Genomic DNA, 20,132 nt, shown 5'->3' with positions numbered 1-20,132 from the left:
GCTCACAAGTGCTTGTAAGTCCAGCTCCAGGGGATGGATCTGACACATTCTCTGAGGGCACATACACTTTGCATATACATAGACACAGATAGTCACACACACACACATACACACACAATCTAAAAGGAGAACAGAGCTAAGCTATCAGATCTGAGTACAAAGTTCAGAATCCCAGCACTTGGGAAAGTGTAGGAAGGAGGATCCCCACAAATTCCAGGCCAACCTGAGTTACCGTTACTTTCAGCCCAGCCTAAGCTACAGAGTGAGATGAGAAGGTAGGAAAAAGGCAGGCAAGCAGGCCAGACATGGGGGCACCTAGCTATAATGCCAGCACTTGACAGATGGAAACAGGACCATCAGAACTTCAAGGTCACCTTTGGCTACATAGCAAGTTCCAAATCAAAGCTAGTCTGGGTTCCATGAGACCCCCATCTCAATAATAATAATAATAATAATTTGCAGTAGTAGTAACAATAACAACAATAACAATAGACAACACATAGGCTTTGGTTATTATATCAAATCAAGTGGCTCTGACTCCCAGTACGTCAGTCACTGAGCTGTACCCTGAAATGACTGCTGAAATGTTCACTGCTCTGCTCCTTAATTAACTGCACTCAACAGGAGAGAGGACACAGCCTGCAGGAAAATGTGACCTAAGGGAGACAGAAATAATAAAAAAATTTTAAAGAAAGATATTAATATTAGTGTGAGGACTATTAGGGGGCCCTAAGATGGCATCTCAAGCCTGTAACCCCAATAGTTCTCAGCCTGAAACAGAATTCAGGCTCAAGTACACGGTCAGCCTGACTATATTATGAGGTTGTCTCAAAACAGGTCAATGAACACTTTCTCCTTCACTTAAGAACTCTAGTTTAGAAGGTTCACAATTAACAAAGTGAATAAAACATTTATCCAGAAATTAAATTCACTCTTTGTTTCACTTTGGTTGTCAATACCAGTGAGGAGTGACAGCAGAGCTTCCCTCTCAAAGTGTCTGAAGGACACGGGGCTAAGGGGCTTGTTTCAGTTTCTGTTTGCATTCTCTCTGATATAAGGAAAAGTACTTTGTTAGAGAAAGGGTAGCAAATGCCTGTGGGGCTTTGCCCTAGTTTGGAGACAAAGCAAAATCCCTCTGCCCTTCTAGTTCGGAGCTGAGGACCCAACCCAGGGCCTAGCAAGCTCTACCACTGAACTAAACCTCTAAATCCCAAAATATCTGAATTTTATTTCTGAAAAATCCAAGAAAATGTTTTCATTCTTCTGTTGACTCTATCCTTTTAAAATTCAGTAATTAAAAATAAATATAAATGGCCAGGTGGTGGTGGCACATGCCTTTAATCCCAGCACACGAGGAAAAGGCAGGTAAATCTGAGTTGAAGGTCAGCCTGGTCTGTACAGAGGCGCTCCAGGACAGCCAGGGCTGCACAGACAAGCCTGTCTCAGTTTAGCTGAGCAATTTAAATTCGGCTCCTCAGACCCTGACCATCATGTTATGCTACATATTGCAAAAGTACAATAAAACAGTGAGATCCTGGTACATAATTAACAGGCAAATCAACATAACAAGAACAGAAAGACCAGAAATAGACTCAAAAGCCCACAGAATGTTGTACAGGTTGTGCATGCTTACTCCAAAACAACTGCTCCTAAATTTGAAATGACTCAATATCCCAAATGCTTCTTTAAAAAAAAAAAAAAAAAAAAAAAAAAAAGCAAGTTTCAGATTTTGGATCATTTCATATTTCAGAATTTTAAATTAGGGATACTCAACCTGAAAATCTATAGAATCTATACAAAATCTAAAAGCTCCCAAATCTGAAACACTTCTAATAGCACCAAGTATGTTATTGGATAAGGATATTCATTGTATTCACAAAATGGAAGATTAAAAAAAAAAAAAACAATGGTGGTTGTACTGAAATCCTTATACCGTTTCTGTTAGCAATTCCAACTCCATACAGATAATCCAGAGCTGCAGTATCAGGTCTAAAGTGATAGCCCACATCTTTCACTGGAGCACTGTATACAGCCTAATAATAAAATTCACTCATACAAATGAGATGACATATCCTTTGGGGCGGGTACTTAGAAGATGGTTCAGTTGGTGAAGACAGATTGGGGGAGGGGGGTCAGTGGCTAGCCAGTCTACTCTAACAGGCAAGCCTCACGTCCCAGTGAGACCTGTTTCCGGAAGACCACCACCAAGGCTGACCTCAGAGCTCCAAACATAGAAGGAATCACACAACTGAGAAGCTGAGGGAGAAGACCATCGTAAGTTTGAGGTCAGGCTAGGATACGGTGAGAGATCCTGTCTCAGAAAAGAAATAGCAAGAAAGAGAGCTCGGCGGGGAAAGTAAGCCATGGTTGCACAAGCCTGGCAACCTGAGCCACAGTTAGCTTTAGTTCTCAGCTGAGCACACCTTAACTGAGCAGCTGCCTCCGAGGGCCTGGCCCACGCGCACATCTATGAGGCATTCTCTTGATTACGAATTGATGAAACAAGCTCCAGCCCACTGTAGGTGATGCTATCCCCAGGCAGGTGAGTCTGTACTGGGTAAGGGAGCTGAATGAAACTAGAAGCAAGCCAGTAACTAAACAGCATCCCTCCATGGTTCTGTTGCAGTTCCTGCCTCAAGTTCTTGTCCTAGCTTTCCCTGACAATGGACAGAAACCTGTAAGCCAAGCATCCGTTCCTTCCCCAAGTTGTTTTTGGTTAGTGTTTCATCACAACATAAAGAAAACTAGAGCACCACATAAAGGAAGAAGATAGCGAGCTCCATACATTTACTGAACATACACTAATGATAAACTGCTGATGTGGAAGAAACAACCAATATAAATTAAGGGTAGTGGGTAGGAGATAAATAGAAAAACAGTGTATATGCTCCCACTAGTCTAAAGTGGAAGGAGAAGGGGACACAACACAAGTGAGATATCTTGGGAGAAAGGCACTTGCCACCAAGCCTGATAACCTGTGTTTGAACTCTGGAATTTACTAAGGAGGAGAGAACCCACCTACTCAAGTTATTGAGACTGACCTCCATGACACACACATACCCACACATTTACATATTTACTTATACAACAAGTAAATAAATACAGAAGTTTTACAAATAATAAAACAGAGAAGGGGAGTGGCTCTATATGCATATATAGATACCTGTGTGTGTGTGTGTGTGTGTGTGTGTGTGAATACAATGTGCTACCACATTAACACAGCTGAAAGAAGAGTGCTAAAATACCAAGACCTGCCACACCTTCTGAATTCAAATGGTTGAAATCACTAACCCTTCAATAAATAAATCATTTACAGCTTAAAAGAAATACCAAGCCCTTCAGCCGTAGGAATAAATGCCAAAAGAATATTTTGAGTTATGATAAAGAAGAGCCAAGCATCCATTATACCCTACAGACAAGCCAAAACTGAGAAAGAAAGCCAGCTGGAGGAAAAGTGCACCAGAGAGGCAGATGCACAGAGCAAAGACACCAAAAGCCTGCAGCCAGTGCACAACAGGGAAGGAAAGCTACAGACTTGGTTCTCAGAGCCCCAGGTGCTCCAGCCCCAGGGTTTCCGCCAGCCCCACTTCAGTGATCTCTGCCCTCTCTGCAATGGATCATTTTAAATATGCTTTGTCCCTTTTGGGAAGGAGTGAGGGGGAAGGCAGAGTCTCCTGTAACCAAGGATGGCCTTTCATTCACTAACCTTAAACTCCTGATCATCCTGCCTCTACCTCCCAAGTGCTGGTACCCATTCTTTGTAAGAGAGGAATAACTGATTTCCATAGGTGAAGTGTCCAACAAACACATCCAGTCAGAAAGTTGGTTTGTGTGTGTGTATGTGTGTGTGTGTGCACATGCACTTAGGTATACATTCAGAAACATGAAAATTAAGCCAAGGCATGGAATATATCTTAAATATGATACCATATGTTACTACCTCAAAATTTATCTTGGCCTTAACATTTCTCAGACTAGCCCTTCAATAAATAATTCATTTAAAGCTTAAAAGAAATTTTAAATGTTTTTAAAAGTACATTTTGGAGGACTGGAGAGATGGCTCAGCGCTTAAGAGCACTGACTGCTCTACCAGAGGTCCTGAGTTCAATTCCCAGCAACCACATAGTGGCTTACAACCATCTGTAATGGGATCTGATGCCCTCTTCTGGCATGTCTAAGAGAGCAACAGTATACTCATATACATAAAATAAATAAATCTTGGGGTTGGGGATTTAGCTCAGTGGAAGCGCTAAGGCCCTGGGTTTAGTCCTCAGCTCTGGGGGGAAAAAAAGACAAAATAAATAAATCTTTTTTTAAAAAGTGCATAAAAAACCAAAAAACAATAGAAAAGAAAAAAACAACAGGAAAAGGGGAACTATATGTCACTTGGGTAGAACACTTGCCTGGGCCATGAGAGGCCCTAGATTTGATCCCAGTGCTACACGCCCACAAATAAAATAACTGTAATTTGTCAAAAGTTTGAAGTACTAACAACTATTGCCTTCTGAGTACTTAGGATGTACCACACACTCTGGGTAATTTTACACATAACAATTTATTTCCTACAACAACTTTGTCAGGTAGGTACTCCCAACACTATTATTTTATTGATGAGGGAAAAAATAGACACACAGAGAAAAATAACTTCCCTACACACAAATGAGTTCTAAACTGTCTTAAGGTTCTAAATTTGTTTATACCTAAGTCAAGCTATGAAAATTACTAATTTAATTGAGGATCTTAAACTCACCTAGTCTAACACAAAGTCTGTGCTATTAACAGCATGTCTTACACATGGTAGGGCCAGGTGTGATGGTGCACAGATTAGGAGTTCAAGGCCAGTTTTGGGTGTACAGTGAGGCCTAGGAAGATCACTCGGTCAATGAGTGCTAGCCAGGCAAGCATGGAGCCTGAGTTCTGACTCCAGCATCCATACAAAATGTCAGAACAGGCAGCACACAGCTGTACTCAAGCACTAGGGAGGCAGAAACACAGGATTCCTAGGATTTGCTGGCCAGTAAGTCTAGTCAACGTTTGAAACTTTGTCTCAAAAAATAACAAGAAATGAAAGTTTGGCCCAATGTTAGAACACTGGTCTAGAAAGCCACACGTGTGCGCACGCCAAAAACTAGATACGTGCATGCAAAAAGCAAACAACAATGTAAAAAGGTAACGTTAGAAAAGGCGCTTTGTTAAGCATGTCACTCGGCCACCACCTCTTCCTTCACAGGGGACTGAATGTGGGGCTTCACACCTGCTAAGCGAGAGCTCTACCATCAGCCCAAAAGGCCGCAGTGCTCGTGCTGCTTGGAAACTCACTCTGTAGCCCAGAAATGTCTTACGACTTTGGCTTCTTCTGCCTAAGCCTCCAGAGCTGAAGAGATTATAGGTCTCTACCACCCATTTTTATCCCAAATTGTTTAAAAGAAACATTATCTCCTGACAGTAATTATATATGCTTGTTTTTATTAATAGTCATTTTAAGTCTAAAAACATGAGACTAAAACGTGAAACACTATTTCTACAAACTAGTATCAAATAAAACAATCCATTCACCTTTAATAAATGATATGCCACGCACCCCCTTCCATATTATGATAAAAGCTTTGGAACATAGAAAAAAATATGTATATACTCTATCTCCTAGGACTGCAGAGAACTAAAGGATATAAATAATGTACAGTCAGGCTGCTTGGGGCTGGGGGTGTGGCTCAGCTGCTAGAGCCACTAAACAAAAAACTAAATCCTGGCTGAGCTTTCGCAGCCCTCCATCCACAGCCCTTGCTGCATGCCTGTCCTTGTGTTCCCTACCTGGAGGGGGAGCTCTCTATGGACTGCTTAGCTGACCTCTGCTTCTTATACCTAGAGTCCTGCCAACACACACCATCCACAGCAACTGCTGACACGGACAGAAGCAGCAATTCTCAGAGAATGGCAGAAATGAGTGCAAGCAAATCAGCCAAGAATTTGAGAAAATTTACTAATTGAAAAAACAATCGAGAAGACATCAATGTGAATAAATTTATAATACAAAGTCATAAAACAAAATGCAAGTACTGTGAAAATCAGAGAAATAATCAAAACGTCCTAAACTTGAAAGACAGCAAACTGCAAAACTGGTATGTACAAAGGTTCCTCCTTAAGACAAGCTCTTCCCACACCTACCATATCAAGCCTTTATGATTTACGACCAACAGTTTAAAGAATACAAATGAAAAGCTGGGACAAAAATATAACTCAGTGATAGTCCACTTGCCTAGCATGCATGAGGCATTTCCAGAACCAAATAAATTCCACATACTGCCCAAAGGAGCAAGAAATAAGCAGGGGATGTTGGCTCAGGCCTATAATCCCAGGACAGAGGCAGAAGGATTGTTCAAAGTTCACCACCAGCCTGGGCTACTCAGTGAGACCTTGTCTCAACAAACAAAATGAAACAAAAACAAAAACAAAGCACCAAAAAAAAAAAAAAAAAAAAAACCTACACTAAGCATGTGACCTAGTGAGACTTGAGGAGGAAACAACCTACTTGCTCAGAGCTGAAAACACCTTGACAACCACAGCCCATCACTAAGATGACACTTCTTTTTGAACACAGTTAATAATTTCAAATAAAAGCCTTGAAATAATTAGGTCAAAGAACTTATAAAAGCATTAGAACTTTTCTAAATAACAAGGGTAATTATAGAACATAATAAAAAATTTAATGAAACAGATGATACAGATAGTCTAAGGCAAGCACGGCTGCTCACTCTGGAAGCCAAGGTAGGAGGTTGGCTAGAGTTCAAGGCCTCCCTGGACTACATAATGAGTTCCAGGCCAGCTAGGGCTACAAAGTAGGACTGTCTCAAATAGATATGGTAAAATACAGTTAAGCTAAAAATAGGCCACTTAGGGTGAGAGGAGCATAGTAAGAAAATAAAGGCAGATTTAAAATATATTTTCTAAACCCCAACAACTATAAATTCAAAGCACCTCCACTGACTATAAATTATGTACTATAATGACAGATAGCATATAATCCCAGACAAATGGCTGAGGTGCCTGCTTAACATATCAAAGCAGGCCTGGCCTCCGGGTTCTCCCAGCATCCCTCAGCCCCTACCCAGTACAAGGTTTCTACCCGAACTTTCCATCCCAGAAGCTGGGCTACTACTCTTCCCCAGAGGCTCTTCCCTATATAATACAGATTTTTTTAAAAAAGATTTATTATATGTTAGTACACTGTATCTGTCTTCAGACAGACAGAAGAGGGTATCGGATCACATTACAGATGGTTGTGATCCACCATGTGGTTACTGGGATTTGAACTCAGGACCTCTGTGCTCTTAACCGCCGAGCCATCTCTCCAGTCCATAATACAGATATTTTGATTACCAGCCCTTTTTGTGCCTTTGGCCTCAGGGCTGCTGTACTTGGTCCCCCTTCCCCACATGGCCCAGCTCAGAGTAATGTCCACTCTGGACTCGTCACTGACTCTGCCTATGCTCTCCCACATACCTATAATAAACCTCTACCATACCTAGGAGCAGTCTGTCCTCTCCTTTTTATTTCTTTGTTTCATTCAACTATCTGTACTACAAAGATAGATAGATGGATGGATGGAGGGATGGATGGATACATACATACGTACATACATACAAACAAACATACATATGAAAATGTCAGGGTGAAAACCATTTATTTGTAAGTTAACTAAAGCATTAATTTAAAGGAAAAAAGTGGTTGTCTGTTGTGTGCCCATAGATCTGGTCTGGAGAGAGATTCAGTGGTTAAGAGCACCTTTCAAAAGACTCAGTTCAATACTCAGCACCCAAACAGTGGCTCACACCTGTCTGTTATGCTAGTGCCCTCTTTTGGCCACTGTGAGCACTGCACACATGTTAGACATTCATGCAGCAACATACCCATATACATAAAACTAATTATTGTTCTTCTTATTATTATTATTTGGGGGGAGCCAGGGTCTCTCTATATAGCTCTGGCTGTCCTGGAACTCCCTGTGTAGACCAAGCTGGCCTCTGCCTCCCTAGTATTAGGATTAAAGGCATTGCCACCATGCCCAACCATTTACTACTACATAAGCTCTCCTTCACAGTACATTTATTTTCTGCATTTAGGTATCACTGTACAGTAAATGCAATCTTTAAATCAATCAATGAGCTACTATAACAAGAAGTTTCAGGCATCAGCCTTTTTACAAATAAAATACACATGGAGGATATAAACAATATACTGTTAATTTTCATAGAAAATTTTCTTAGTTATTATCTGGAACCACAAGATATTAAGTGACAATCTTGGATTTTAACTCAGTAGTACTTTTCTAGTTTGTTATAATTAACATAAAAAGTATAGATTATGAAAATATGTATATACACTATTTATTAAGCTACAGAGTAATATCTTTGACCTTGATCACATCAACTGAAAGAGCCAGTCCTCTCCTAGGACAGCAAACCAGAGAAAACAAATGGCCTGAGCCTGCTGAGCTCTGTGCTGTGCTGACCAAAGCCCAGCCCTGGCAGAGCGCACTGTGCAAAGCCAGCGTCACCACACTCGGCACATTCACAAGGAGCAAAGTAAATGAGAGCCCGGCAGTTAGTGTTTCTTCTTCTTCTTTTTTTTTTTTTTTTTTTTTTTTTTTTTTTTGGCTTTTCGAGACAGGGTTTCTCTGTATAGCCCTGGCTGTCCTGGAACTCACCAAGTAGACCAGGCTGACCTCGAACTCAGAAATCCACCTGCCTCTGCCTCCCAGAGTGCTGGGATTACAAGCGTGCACCACTGTCCGGCAGTTACTGTTTCTTTAAGGAATCCACACTAAATCTGGGTACTATTATATTAAGTGTGTATTCATCCATGCATTTATGTGATTGGATGTTTGATTGAAAGCAATATTGAAACAGTGTTCTAACTTGTATGGTATTCTCAGAGTATGCATGTAACCCCAAAAGGCAGTAGTTGCTAAAAAAGAAATGTTGGGCAAAATATCTTAATTTCACACACAAAAGTTTTTAACATTTAAAAATGTAAAGACTGGTGGTTGGGGCTACAGAGATGGCTAGGCAGGGGGTCAAGAATGGAGGCTGCTCCTGAAGAACACAAGTCTGGCTCCCACCAGATGGCCCGTAGGACCACTCCAAGGGCTCCAAAGTGTGTGACCGCTATAGACAACTGCACTAACGTTCACATACCTACACAAAACACTTACATATAATTAAAAATGATAAAAATAAATCGCTGGACATGGTGGTACCTTCCTCTAATTCCAGCACTCAGAGACAAGGACAAAAGGATCCTCTCAGGTAGAGACCAGGCCAGGGCAGTATAACTTCTGAAATGAAGATGTTCACTAACAATTATCTGAGCATCAACAGTTTTGAAAAGCAGTTTTGTCTAAATTATACTTAAAATTCTCTTAAGAGTCATTAACATGTACAATTAGAAAGCCTAGTCTATTCTAATATAGAAAAAGAGGAAATGCTCTGGGCTGGTGAGGTGGCTCCACAGCTAAAAGTTCTTACAGCACAGGCCTGATAGATTATCTAGAAATAAAAAGGTTCTTTTTTTATATATAGTTTTGCTTTTTTTTTAATTAGATATATTCCCTATTTACATTTCAAATGATTTCCCCTTTCCTGGATCCCCCTCCCTGAAAGTCCCATAAGCCCTCTTCCCCAGCCCTGTTCCCCAATCAACCTTTTCCTGCTTCCCTGTCCTGGTATTCACCTACACTGCTGCATTGAACCTTTCCAGGACCAGGGACCTCTCCTTCCTTCCTTCTTGGGAATCATTTGAATAAAAAGGTTCTTATAAATGACATAAGGTACTAATAAACTAGAGAGAATACCTTAGGCAGCTATTATAAATTCTAATACAAGATCATTTGAGTACTTCAATTATATATTCTAATATCCTAAGATTATACGCCTCTTCCACATATTTACATTCATGTTCAAGACAAAATGACCTTCCATATCTGGATATTCTGTTATCAAGGGAAAAATAACTACCTACAATTTTCTTATTTGTTTTGGTCTTCATTTTTAAAGGTGAGTTCACCATGTGGGCCCATGTGGAGAGCAGAGATTGACATGAGGATGTCCTTCTTAATCTTCTTCCACCTTATTTTCTGAGAGAGGGTCTTTCAGTGAACTGGAAGTGTACCGTGTCAGACAGTGAGCCCCTAAGATTCAATTATCCTAGTCATCTCCCTAACCTCACCTACAAAACTGTATCAAGTACAGTTGTTACTCATCAAATATGTTGTCACTATTACAGAAATATATAAAAGGAAGAATATGTATGTGATTTAATGAACACTGTAGCCACCCAAGAACACTTACCCAGTTCATGTTCTAATAAAGAATACAAAGTGTGGTGGTCTGAATAAGAATGGCCCCTATACACACATATATTTGAATCTTTGGTCCCCAGTTGGTGGAACTGTTTGAGAAGGATTAGAGGAGGTGTGGTTTTCTTAAAGAAGGTATGTCACCGGAGGCAGATTGAGCCATCTCCACTGTCTCTCTGACTGACAGTTGTGGATGGAAATGTGAGCTCTCAGCTGTCTCTTCTGTTCAATAGTTCTGAACCATTTACCCAGTACGGTCCACTGCTAATAGAGGGTCTGAATAGTGAGTATTTTACACTCTTCTACATTCATAGCTTTCAATCCTCCTGCCTCAGCCACCTGAGTGCTGGATTACAGGCACATACTACTGTGCCCAGCCAAATATATATGTAGATACAGAGTGAGAGTTTATCTAAAAACAACAACAAAATAATAACAATTTGTGACCACTACCAGACATGAAGACACCTACAATTTAGAAGAGGAGATACACCAGAGAGTTCAAGACCAGGCTACAAGTCCCATGTGGTGGTGCTCATCTGTAATCTCAGCATTTGGGAAATGGAGGCAGGGAAGTTGGGAATTCAAGGCTCTCTTCAGTTATCAAGTTTCAGACCACCATGGGCTACAGGAGACTCGGTCTTAAATAATTAATACCAGCCTGAGCTACACAGAGACTGTTTCAATGCACAAAGAATCATAAGCAGGCACTATATCAGATCACATTATCTTTCTGGAATATTAGTTCATTTTGGGGTATTCACAACTTATTCAATAAAGACTTAAAAATGCACTTCAGATACAGAAGAAAAAAATTCCAATTATTTAAAATAGTGAGTTTAAGGAATAAATGTTGTTAGTCACAACTTCATAATTTGTGATTAATTTTTAATATAATTTTCAGAAAGTAGGTAAGAAGCAACACCGACTTGAAATCTTTTAACGGTTGAAAGGTAAGCTAGATACTAATGGCTGATGAAGCAGCTAGGCAAGGGGACACCTCTAAGACTGCCAGAAGCTCAAGGCCAGCTAAGGGAACACTGCATTATTCTGTCTCAAAACAAACAACAAAAAAGGCAAGTATACATTTAACACTAGATTACTAGCATAAAACATCGGCTCACCAATAAAGCATCAACTAAAAAACTAGCAAATCATACAGCACCTCATTCTTTCCTACCAAAAAATGGTCTACTATTTTCATTCCTTCTAATTAAATTTCTAAAAACATTTCTGGCAAAGCAAATTATTGTAACTGCTTACTCATATTAACAATGAAAAATTGCCATTCTTGGATAAAGAAAAAAATCATGAACTGTGATAAACTTTCTAAAATACATAAAATATGCAACTTACATTAAAATCTATATGTAGAGCCAGTAAGACAATTCAACAAGAAAAAGCAATCACTATGCAACCCTGATGACATGAGTTCAATTCCAGGAACCCAGGACAGAGGAGAGAGAACTCCCCAAACTGTTCCCTGATCTCCATGCACGCTGCACTCAAACACGTGTATGTGTGTGCGCGCGCGCGTGTGTGTACACGTACACACACACACAGCCCACACAAATAAAATATATATACATACATAAATACAACAATAATAATAAAATTTAAAATATAAATCTACACATAAAAGACCTATCACATTTTTAAGCTTTATTTTCATTTGGTGTGTGTGTGTGTGTGTGTGTGTGTGTGTGTGTTAGCAGATGCTGGAGGGAGTCAGAAGGCATCAGACCCCCTGGAGCTGGAGTTACAAGCAGTCATGAACCACCCAGAATGGGTTTCATAACCACACTCAGGTCCTCTGCACAAGCAGCAAGCTCTCAACTACTCAGCCGCCTCCCCAGTTCCACAACACACCTGTTTGTTATGGACTTATATGCTAATAATTCAATATACTCAAGACAGTAAATTTTTTTTTCCAGTTTTTTGAGACGAGGCCTTGCTACATGGGCCTTGTTGGTCAGGTACTTACTACATACCCCCAGGCTAACCTCAAATACACAACAATCCATCTGCCTCAGCTTTCTCAGGCTGGGATTACAAAATGCAGTAGGAAAAGGATAGTGATTTATGTGCTACTTCCATGAGCTAGAGTATTTTTCACAAACATGTCAAGTGTGTACAGACCAGGCTGGCCTCAAATTCAAAGAGCATCTAAGCCACAGGTGTCTGTTTTGAAAACAGTATAGGAGGGTAAAGGCAGGGCTTCTGATGACCACTGAGCCATCTCCCTAGTCCTCTAGCTTGTCTCCTTAGGTACAAGCAACTGTCTTCACATTTCCAACCCCAGGTAGGCCAGGTTATCCTTTGTGGGCTACTACTGTTAGAAACACGCTAGATTTTGAATTGGATGGCTATATTAACTAAATTCAGAAGTCCCCCCTTGTACTGGAGGCTTTGGCTCAGTGGGAGAGCACTAGCCTATATGCTAGTGCTCTAGCCTATATGAAACTCTCAGTTTAATCCCCTGAACCACCTGCCCCCACCCCAACTAAAAGGATTTACTATATTTCTTCCAGTACTTATTAATTATTTTTATACTAGTCTTTGGCTACCATACTCACATCCTATCCATCAGCTTTTAACTTTCAACTTTGTCAATAAAATTATTATCCCAGTTACCCAGGTTGAAAACCTTCATGTTAATTTTAACACATCCTCATTTTTATAATTAGAACAACACTGGTGAAAACAGGTAAGGCCAGGTTGGCCCTGAACTCGAGACCCTTCTGTCTCTGTCTCCCAGGTGCTGATATTAAAGTTGTGTACTATTACACTTGGCCCAAACTGACTTCTTATGTGCAAGAGTGCCTTTATCCAGTGTTCTTCCTGAGAACCTGGACTCAGTTACCAGCACCCACACAGCAGCTCACAACCATCGAATTACCAGAAGAAACCTGATGTCCTCCTCCTTGCCTCTACAGCATCAGGGATGCATACGGCACACAGCTATACACGCAGCAAAACACACATACACATAAAAGTTAAATTTTGCTTTTACAAATCAAAAAAGGGAAAGGGAAACAAATTCTGTTTATTCCTAAGTCCAAAAGCAAAACTCGGACACAACTCACCCAGTAGCTACAAGTTCTGGGATCACCTCTTTGCATGCCTTCATCACTTCCTTTGAAACTCCCTTTCCCATGACTAGTCTACACTTCTTCTCCTTCCCTTTCCCCGAGCTATGAGCAGTGGGACAGTTTACCCTTCACTTTGCTCCTGTATTATCAGTGAAACTAGCTTGTTACCTCTACTAGCTGGTCCTTTCTACAAATACTACATCTCCATCACCCGCCTCTCAGGTCTTAGGATGGCTTCTGATATTTTTTTCCTCTATTCTGCCCTCCTCTAAAACAATACTCTTAAAAATGGTCAACAACACTATAGAAGAACAAAAGAACCCACTTGGCATCAAGGGGAAAAATTAATATTCATTCATTCTTTTTTCTTTCTTTTCTTTTCTTTCTCTTTTTTCTTTTCTTTTTTTTTTTTGGCTACTGGGGCTTGAACTCAGGCTTCAGACACGCTGTGAACCCTGTCACTAATTTACATGGCTCTATACTTAATTGTCCTCAAGGCACCCTTTCTTATACTCTATTTTTGACTGTTAATTACATTATTTATTAATTATTATTAGCTTGTGTATATTAATAAAGACACACAAATTAATAGAATATGTGCTCAAAATTGTATTTACTAAGAGTTTAGACACCTGCCCCCAAGCCTGATTAAGAGTTTAATACCTAGGATCCACATGGTGGAAGGAGAGAAACGATTCCCCAAGTTGTCTCCTGACCTCTGCATACATGGGTGTGTGTGTGCACACACACACATATACGCAAAATAAATTTTAAATAGTTTAGAAACAGCTCTTCTGAAGAATATGAGACCGAGTAAGTCCAAGACTACATGGAGCACACAGGCATATATGTATACACCAATGCGGCTCAAAGAAAAACTCATGTTCATACCCACATGGAAGCCCTAACCATGCCCACATCTACAGCCCTGCCAGCCATCTCAGAATCCTGTGTCCTACTCTGATAGGCAGAACAGGGTGGTTTGGCAAAGCCTTTCATTTTTAGTTTGGAAAAAATACTCTGTTGAAAGTAAAGAGATACCGAAAAGGGTTTCACAGTTCACCATTCTGACACTGCGCACCGCCTGATTAATAAAGCACATACCGAATATGCCACCACAATCTCTTAAAGATTCAGTACCTATTTCCCAGTTCCTCAGGGCAAGACTCGTTCCTGTCGCTAACAACCGGTTTATCCTCCCACCTCCTGAACCTGGGCTCATACCTGCCTTCATCCTTCCCTCCCTGGGGATACCATCCACTGTTCCACAGCCGCCCCGTCCTGTCCCGGGACAGCAAGACAGTCAAGCCTGGGTCCCTAAGACCCCTGTTCGTTCTCGCCGCCGCCGCCCCCAGACGCTGCCAGGCAGGCTGGAGAGCCTAGCCGGGCGGGGGGAGGGGTGTGCCTCGCCTCCCGTGACTGGCCCAGATGGCAGCCGATTCCGCCCCCGCTCGCGGGCACCCCTCCAGCCCTCGCCCCCCAAAGGCTGCCCGTCCGCCTCGCACCTCGCCCCGACCCCACCCCACCCCCGGCCTCCCTCACGCCCTCCGCTGGCTCCGGACACACTCACCGTGCTGGGTGAAGACGTTGAAGCCGGCGTCTGCGGTACGCCCCGCCGGGTCCCGCCTGCGGCCCGAGGGCCTGGCTGCGCTGCTGCCCCGGATCCCGCGCGGCTGCGGCTGCTGGAGTCCCGGAGCCTCCCCGACGCGGCCCACCTGCTGCCCCATCCCGCCGCTCGCGTACTCCCGCGCCCCCGCCGACCCCTGCTCACATTCCTCCTCTGCTCCGGCCTCGGAGCTCCTGGCGCCACTCCGGCCTCTCCGGCCCAAGCCCAGGCCTTCTGGGCCGGAGTTGCCGGCAGCTCCGCACGCGGACTCCTCAGAGCCGCTGCCGCGCTTCCGCGCTGCCTCCCAGCGACTCACAGACTCTCCTTCTCCCTCCCCCTCCGGCGGCTCCTCGCCCCAGCCGCCGCCGCCGCCATCTTTAAACCACCGAGCACAGGGCGAGCGTGGGACAGAGCGTCTCCCGCCCCCCTCTCGCCCAAGCACCTCCGCTACTCGGTGGGCGGAGCTCCACGTGGCCCCGCCCAGTGCCACGCCCCGCTGGGTAGAAGCCGGGGGGCCCACCGGTTCACCGAAGCTTTCGAGGGCTTTCGAATGATTTACCGCGACCTTCACCCACGGTCGGCTCCACACACTGCCCCACTTGGAGGACTGTGGGCGTCCAGCCTTTCCTGTCCCACCTCTACCTGTCAAAGTCAGAGGAGGCTGAGAAGCCACCACGTGCGCAGCCCACCGGTTCACCGAAGCTTTCGAGGGCTTTCGAATGATTTACCGCGACCTTCACCCACGGTCGGCTCCACACACTGCCCCACTTGGAGGACTGTGGGCGTCCAGCCTTTCCTGTCCCACCTCTACCTGTCAAAGTCAGAGGAGGCTGAGAAGCCACCACGTGCGCAGCTCAGCAGCAAACAGCTGAGGCTCATGAAGCCCTGTGCTTCCCTGCCATTCGGTTGAGCCTTTCACACGTACACTTAGCATCGGGCCTAGAGTGACATTTGAAATGGTACGAAATTCACGGGGAGATGGTAAAGTGCGGGGTTAACTTAATTCGGTGAATTATTTCTTGATGTGCACTTTGCTGTCTTATTGCCAAAGCAGTTGTAGCTCAATTCCTCATAACTACCGTGGATTTCTCTTGAACTCTTCCACCATCTACCTAACCGCATGTGTTTCTGTTTACTTTAAAACGCCTGATAGTAAAGTTAATCTTCCCACAGACATGTTTTCCTCGCCGTGCAGGTCAGGCCCTCCTTTGTTGACAAGGAAAAGATAATTGTTTTGACCTTGTTTCTGAGTCAGAACTTACTCATCTTTACCTTCTGGTGTCTAATAGAGAAACGGGCAGAAAAGAAGTTATTTTTATAGATGTGCACCCTGTGTGCAATTGTCTTCGCCATGCCACCCCATTATGTGTTCTTTTATCTTAATGTTTAGCCAGCTGTTTTTTCAATTCTCAAAGACTTGATGCTTGTTTCCCACCATTCCTTGTTAGTTTTGTTCTTTAAAACGATCAGTTACAAACTGGGCAGTGGTGGTGCATGCCTATAATCCCAGCACTTGGGAGGCAGAGGCAGGTGGAAACAAAAACAAAACAAAAGGATCAGTTACTGGACATAGCACTTGAACTTTTGCTTTTGGATGAGGATTGGAGTCATTGCTTAGATCAAGGAAAACAACCCTGGGGAAGAACAGAATTAGGAAAATAGATGTAGTTCCCCTTACATGTCTCTTGTAGAACCGTGTAGGATCACAAGTGTGTGTTGATGAGATTCAAACTCAGGGCCCTGAGTTCAAGCAAGTGCGCTTCCACTTGCTACTACCCAACCTCCAGCTGATTTTGATACAGATATTCACTATTAAAGAACCTTAGGCTGGGCGGTGGTGGCGCATGCCTGTAATCCCAGCACTCTGGGAGGCAGAGGCAGGCGGATCTCTGAGTTCGAGGCCAGCCTGGTCTACAGAGTGAGTTCCAGGACAGCCAGGGCTACACAGAGAAACCCTGTCTCGAAAAAAAAACCAAATCCAAAAAAAAAAAAAAAAAGAACCTTAGGGGCTGGCGAAAGATTGGTTAATGACAATAAATAAATAAATAAATAAATAGTTGCATTGCAAGCCTGACCACCTGCACGTGGACCCCCAGGACCCACACAAGAAGCTACTTACTGGTCATAGTAAAAACCAGACGCACTAGCCCAAGCTCTGTGATCCTGGCTGATCTACAAGAAGCGGGGAGGCAGAGATGAGGGAGTCTCTAGAAGCCAGCAGGCCTGGCTTACATGTGCAGTGGCTTAGGTACCCAGTCTTAAACAAGGCAAGAACTGAGAGTAAGAGTTGTCCTGGGACCAGCGCGCACACACATGCACACAACCAGCGTGCACACACATGCACACGCATACGCCCACACCCAGGGTACAGACAGAAACAACCAAATTTAATTCCCATAGAAAAGAAGCACTATACTTTAGCACTGGATAGAATATGAATTTTAATTTATATCAATGTTTTCCTGTACTTAAAATACCTTTTCTGCCTGAGTGTTATGTTGTACCCCTACCACTATAGATCCAGAGGCAGTCAGATCACAAGTTCAAGGCTAGACTCTGTCTGAAAATTAACAAACAAAAATGACCACACACCTCCATGCTGTGGTATATATTTGTATTCCCAACTCCTAAGAAAGCTAAAGCAGGATAATACTCGAGGCTGAGGATCTGGGTGAGACCAGCCCGTGTGACATAGCAAGACGCTGCTCCCAAATATTATTTATTTTCTTTTCATTCACAAAGTGGTTGCAGCTACTGAAAAGATTAATTCACAAAGCATAAAGATGATCATAGAAGTAGAATTTGTTTTTATTGTTTGGTTTTTTACTTACCCATGGAATTTCAATGTGGTGACAACAGTTTGGTTTCTCTGCTAATTCGTGAATGAGGGACAGTAATTGCTGTGTAGAACAGTGCTGTGGTTAAGGGCAGGGACTCTGAAATTAGAAGGCTTAGACTCAAAACTTAGCTCTGACAGAACAGGGATAGTTATAACCCCAGAAACTCTGAAGGCTGGAACCAGAAATCAAGCCATCCCAGGCTAGATAGCAAAACCTTTTGTAAAAACAAGCATGAAAGGAAAAAAGGAAAAAAAGTAAGAGGGAAGGAGGGAAGGAGGGAGAGAGGACTGGAGGAAAGAGTCTGCAGTGGCACAAGCACTCAGGCAGATGCAGGCAGAGCTCTGTGAGTTCAAGGGCAGCCTGGTCTACATAGTGAGTTAGTTCTGAGGTAGCCAGAGCTATATAGAAAGATCCTGACTTAAAAAACAAACAAACAAAAACCTAAAAAACAAAAACAAAAAAAAACAAAGCCTCATGTAAATATATATTATTATTTGTACAAAAAATATGAGGCGGAGGAAGAAGATTCAGAACCAACCTTGCCTCAAACATAAAACAATAATGCAAAAGTAACAAAGAAGTGCTTGTAGAGTCCATTACCTGTAAATTCTCTAATGTCATTAGCTTCTCTAATTCTGTTTTCTCCTTTCTGTTGTGTTTTAATACAGTCTTTATTACCAAGAATTTCATATGTGTACACGTGTACTTTGATCATATCCTCCCTCTTCTCAACCCTTCCTCTGCCCTTGTCCCTGAGTGTGCACAACCAACCTACCAATGGGCACATCCCCAAAGAGAAGCACCCTCCCTCCCCAGCACCCAGCAGCTGCCAACTATTAAGAACTTCTCAGCTAGAAGTGGGGCCTCATGAGCGCCTCCTCAAGCCATGCTAGTATTTTGGCTTGATTGTGTGTGTGTGTGTGTGTGTGTGTGTGATTTATTTGTTCACTTTAAATCCCTCCTCTCGCCGGGCGGTGGTGGCGCATGCCTGTAATCCCAGCACTCTGGGAGGCAGAGGCAGGCGAATTTCTGAGTTCAAGGCCAGCCTGGTCTACAGAGTGAGTTCCAGGACAGCCAGGGCTATACAGAGAAACCCTGTCTCCAAAAAACCAAATCAAAAAAAAAAAAAAAATCCCTCCTCTCCTCCCAATCCCATCCTTACAAATCCCTCTCTCCATTACCCATTCCTCTTCTCCTCAGAGAAGGGGAAGCCCTCACTTGAGTACCAGCCCACTCTGGGACATCCTCTCCCACTGAGGCCCAACCAGGCAGTCCAGTGAGGGGAAGGGAAACCATGACAGACAGAGACAGCCTCAGCTCCAATTGTTAGGGGCCCCACATGAAGACCAAGCTGCACATCTGCTACAAATGCGTAGGAAGCCTAGGTCCAGCCCCTGTGTGCTCTTTGTTGGTGGTTTGGTCTCTGTGAGCCCCAGGGGCCCAGGTTAGTTGACTCTATAGATCTTCTTGTGGTGTTCTTGACACCTGATGTTCACTCAGTTCTACCCCGCACTCTTCCATAAGACTCCCTGGGCTCCCTGATGTTTGGCTGTGGGTTTCTGCATCTGTTTCCATCTGCTGCTGAGTGAAACCTCTCAGGAGATGCTTACACCTGGCTTCTATCTACAAGCACAGCAGAATATCACTAATAGTGTCGGGTTGGCTCTCTTCCATGGGATGTGTCTCAAGAAGGGACTGGCTTGATTTTATGCAGGACTTTGGGAGGTAAGTAAAGCCTCTATGAGTTCCTCAGTGCAATGGCCATGCCACATCCAGGTATGACCAAAGTTAAGGGCAGCCTGAATCTGTGGGCATAAATATAAATATTTACAGTGATTTGACAACATTTAGCAAAGCAATAGTTAAGTTCCCACTAGGGCCTGTGAACGTCTCAACCGTGGGCTGTGGACAAGATTAACAGTGACAGGCAGGAATTCCCTCCTGTGGAACAAGCCTCAGATTTAGTTTTTAAAAGATTACATGGATGACCCCTAACAGTTATGCCCCTATTGCACTGGTGGGTGCATCCTGCCTGGCAAGTCAATGCTGTACCTTTCACGGTTGATGTCTTACCCAGGGCTGGACCACTGATGTCTTACCCAATGGCCTACATAGCTCTTTTTAGTCCTACAAAAGCTAGCCTTCAGGGAGGAAGTTTCCCAACCAATTCCAGATTGAATTCTGTATGCCATACAACCACAGTGCACAGTGTCTTCAGCAACAGCATTATACTGTCTAGT

The 20,132-nt window shown here is 43.2% G+C and overlaps 1 protein-coding gene across 7 annotated transcripts in view; it reads right to left on the bottom strand.

Annotated features, from left to right (window-relative positions):
- Abl2 (ABL proto-oncogene 2, non-receptor tyrosine kinase) overlaps positions 1–15,447 on the bottom strand; it is a 92,572-nt gene extending 77,125 nt beyond the window's left edge. For all 7 annotated transcript variants that reach the window (XM_052201250.1, XM_052201254.1, XM_052201251.1 and 4 more), the window contains exon 1: positions 15,017–15,447. In XM_052201250.1, the coding sequence (XP_052057210.1) occupies positions 15,017–15,173 (157 nt within the window). In that variant the 5' untranslated portion in view covers positions 15,174–15,447. The remainder of the gene's footprint in view (positions 1–15,016) is intronic.
- Between the last annotated feature and the right edge of the window lie 4,685 nt (positions 15,448–20,132).

Source organism: Apodemus sylvaticus, chromosome 12 (genome assembly GCF_947179515.1).
Source record: "Apodemus sylvaticus chromosome 12, mApoSyl1.1, whole genome shotgun sequence".
In the NCBI taxonomy this organism is placed as follows: domain Eukaryota; kingdom Metazoa; phylum Chordata; class Mammalia; order Rodentia; family Muridae; genus Apodemus; species Apodemus sylvaticus.
The sequence above is the reverse complement of the archived record's forward strand: the minus strand, read 5'-3'. Positions and strand labels throughout refer to the sequence as shown.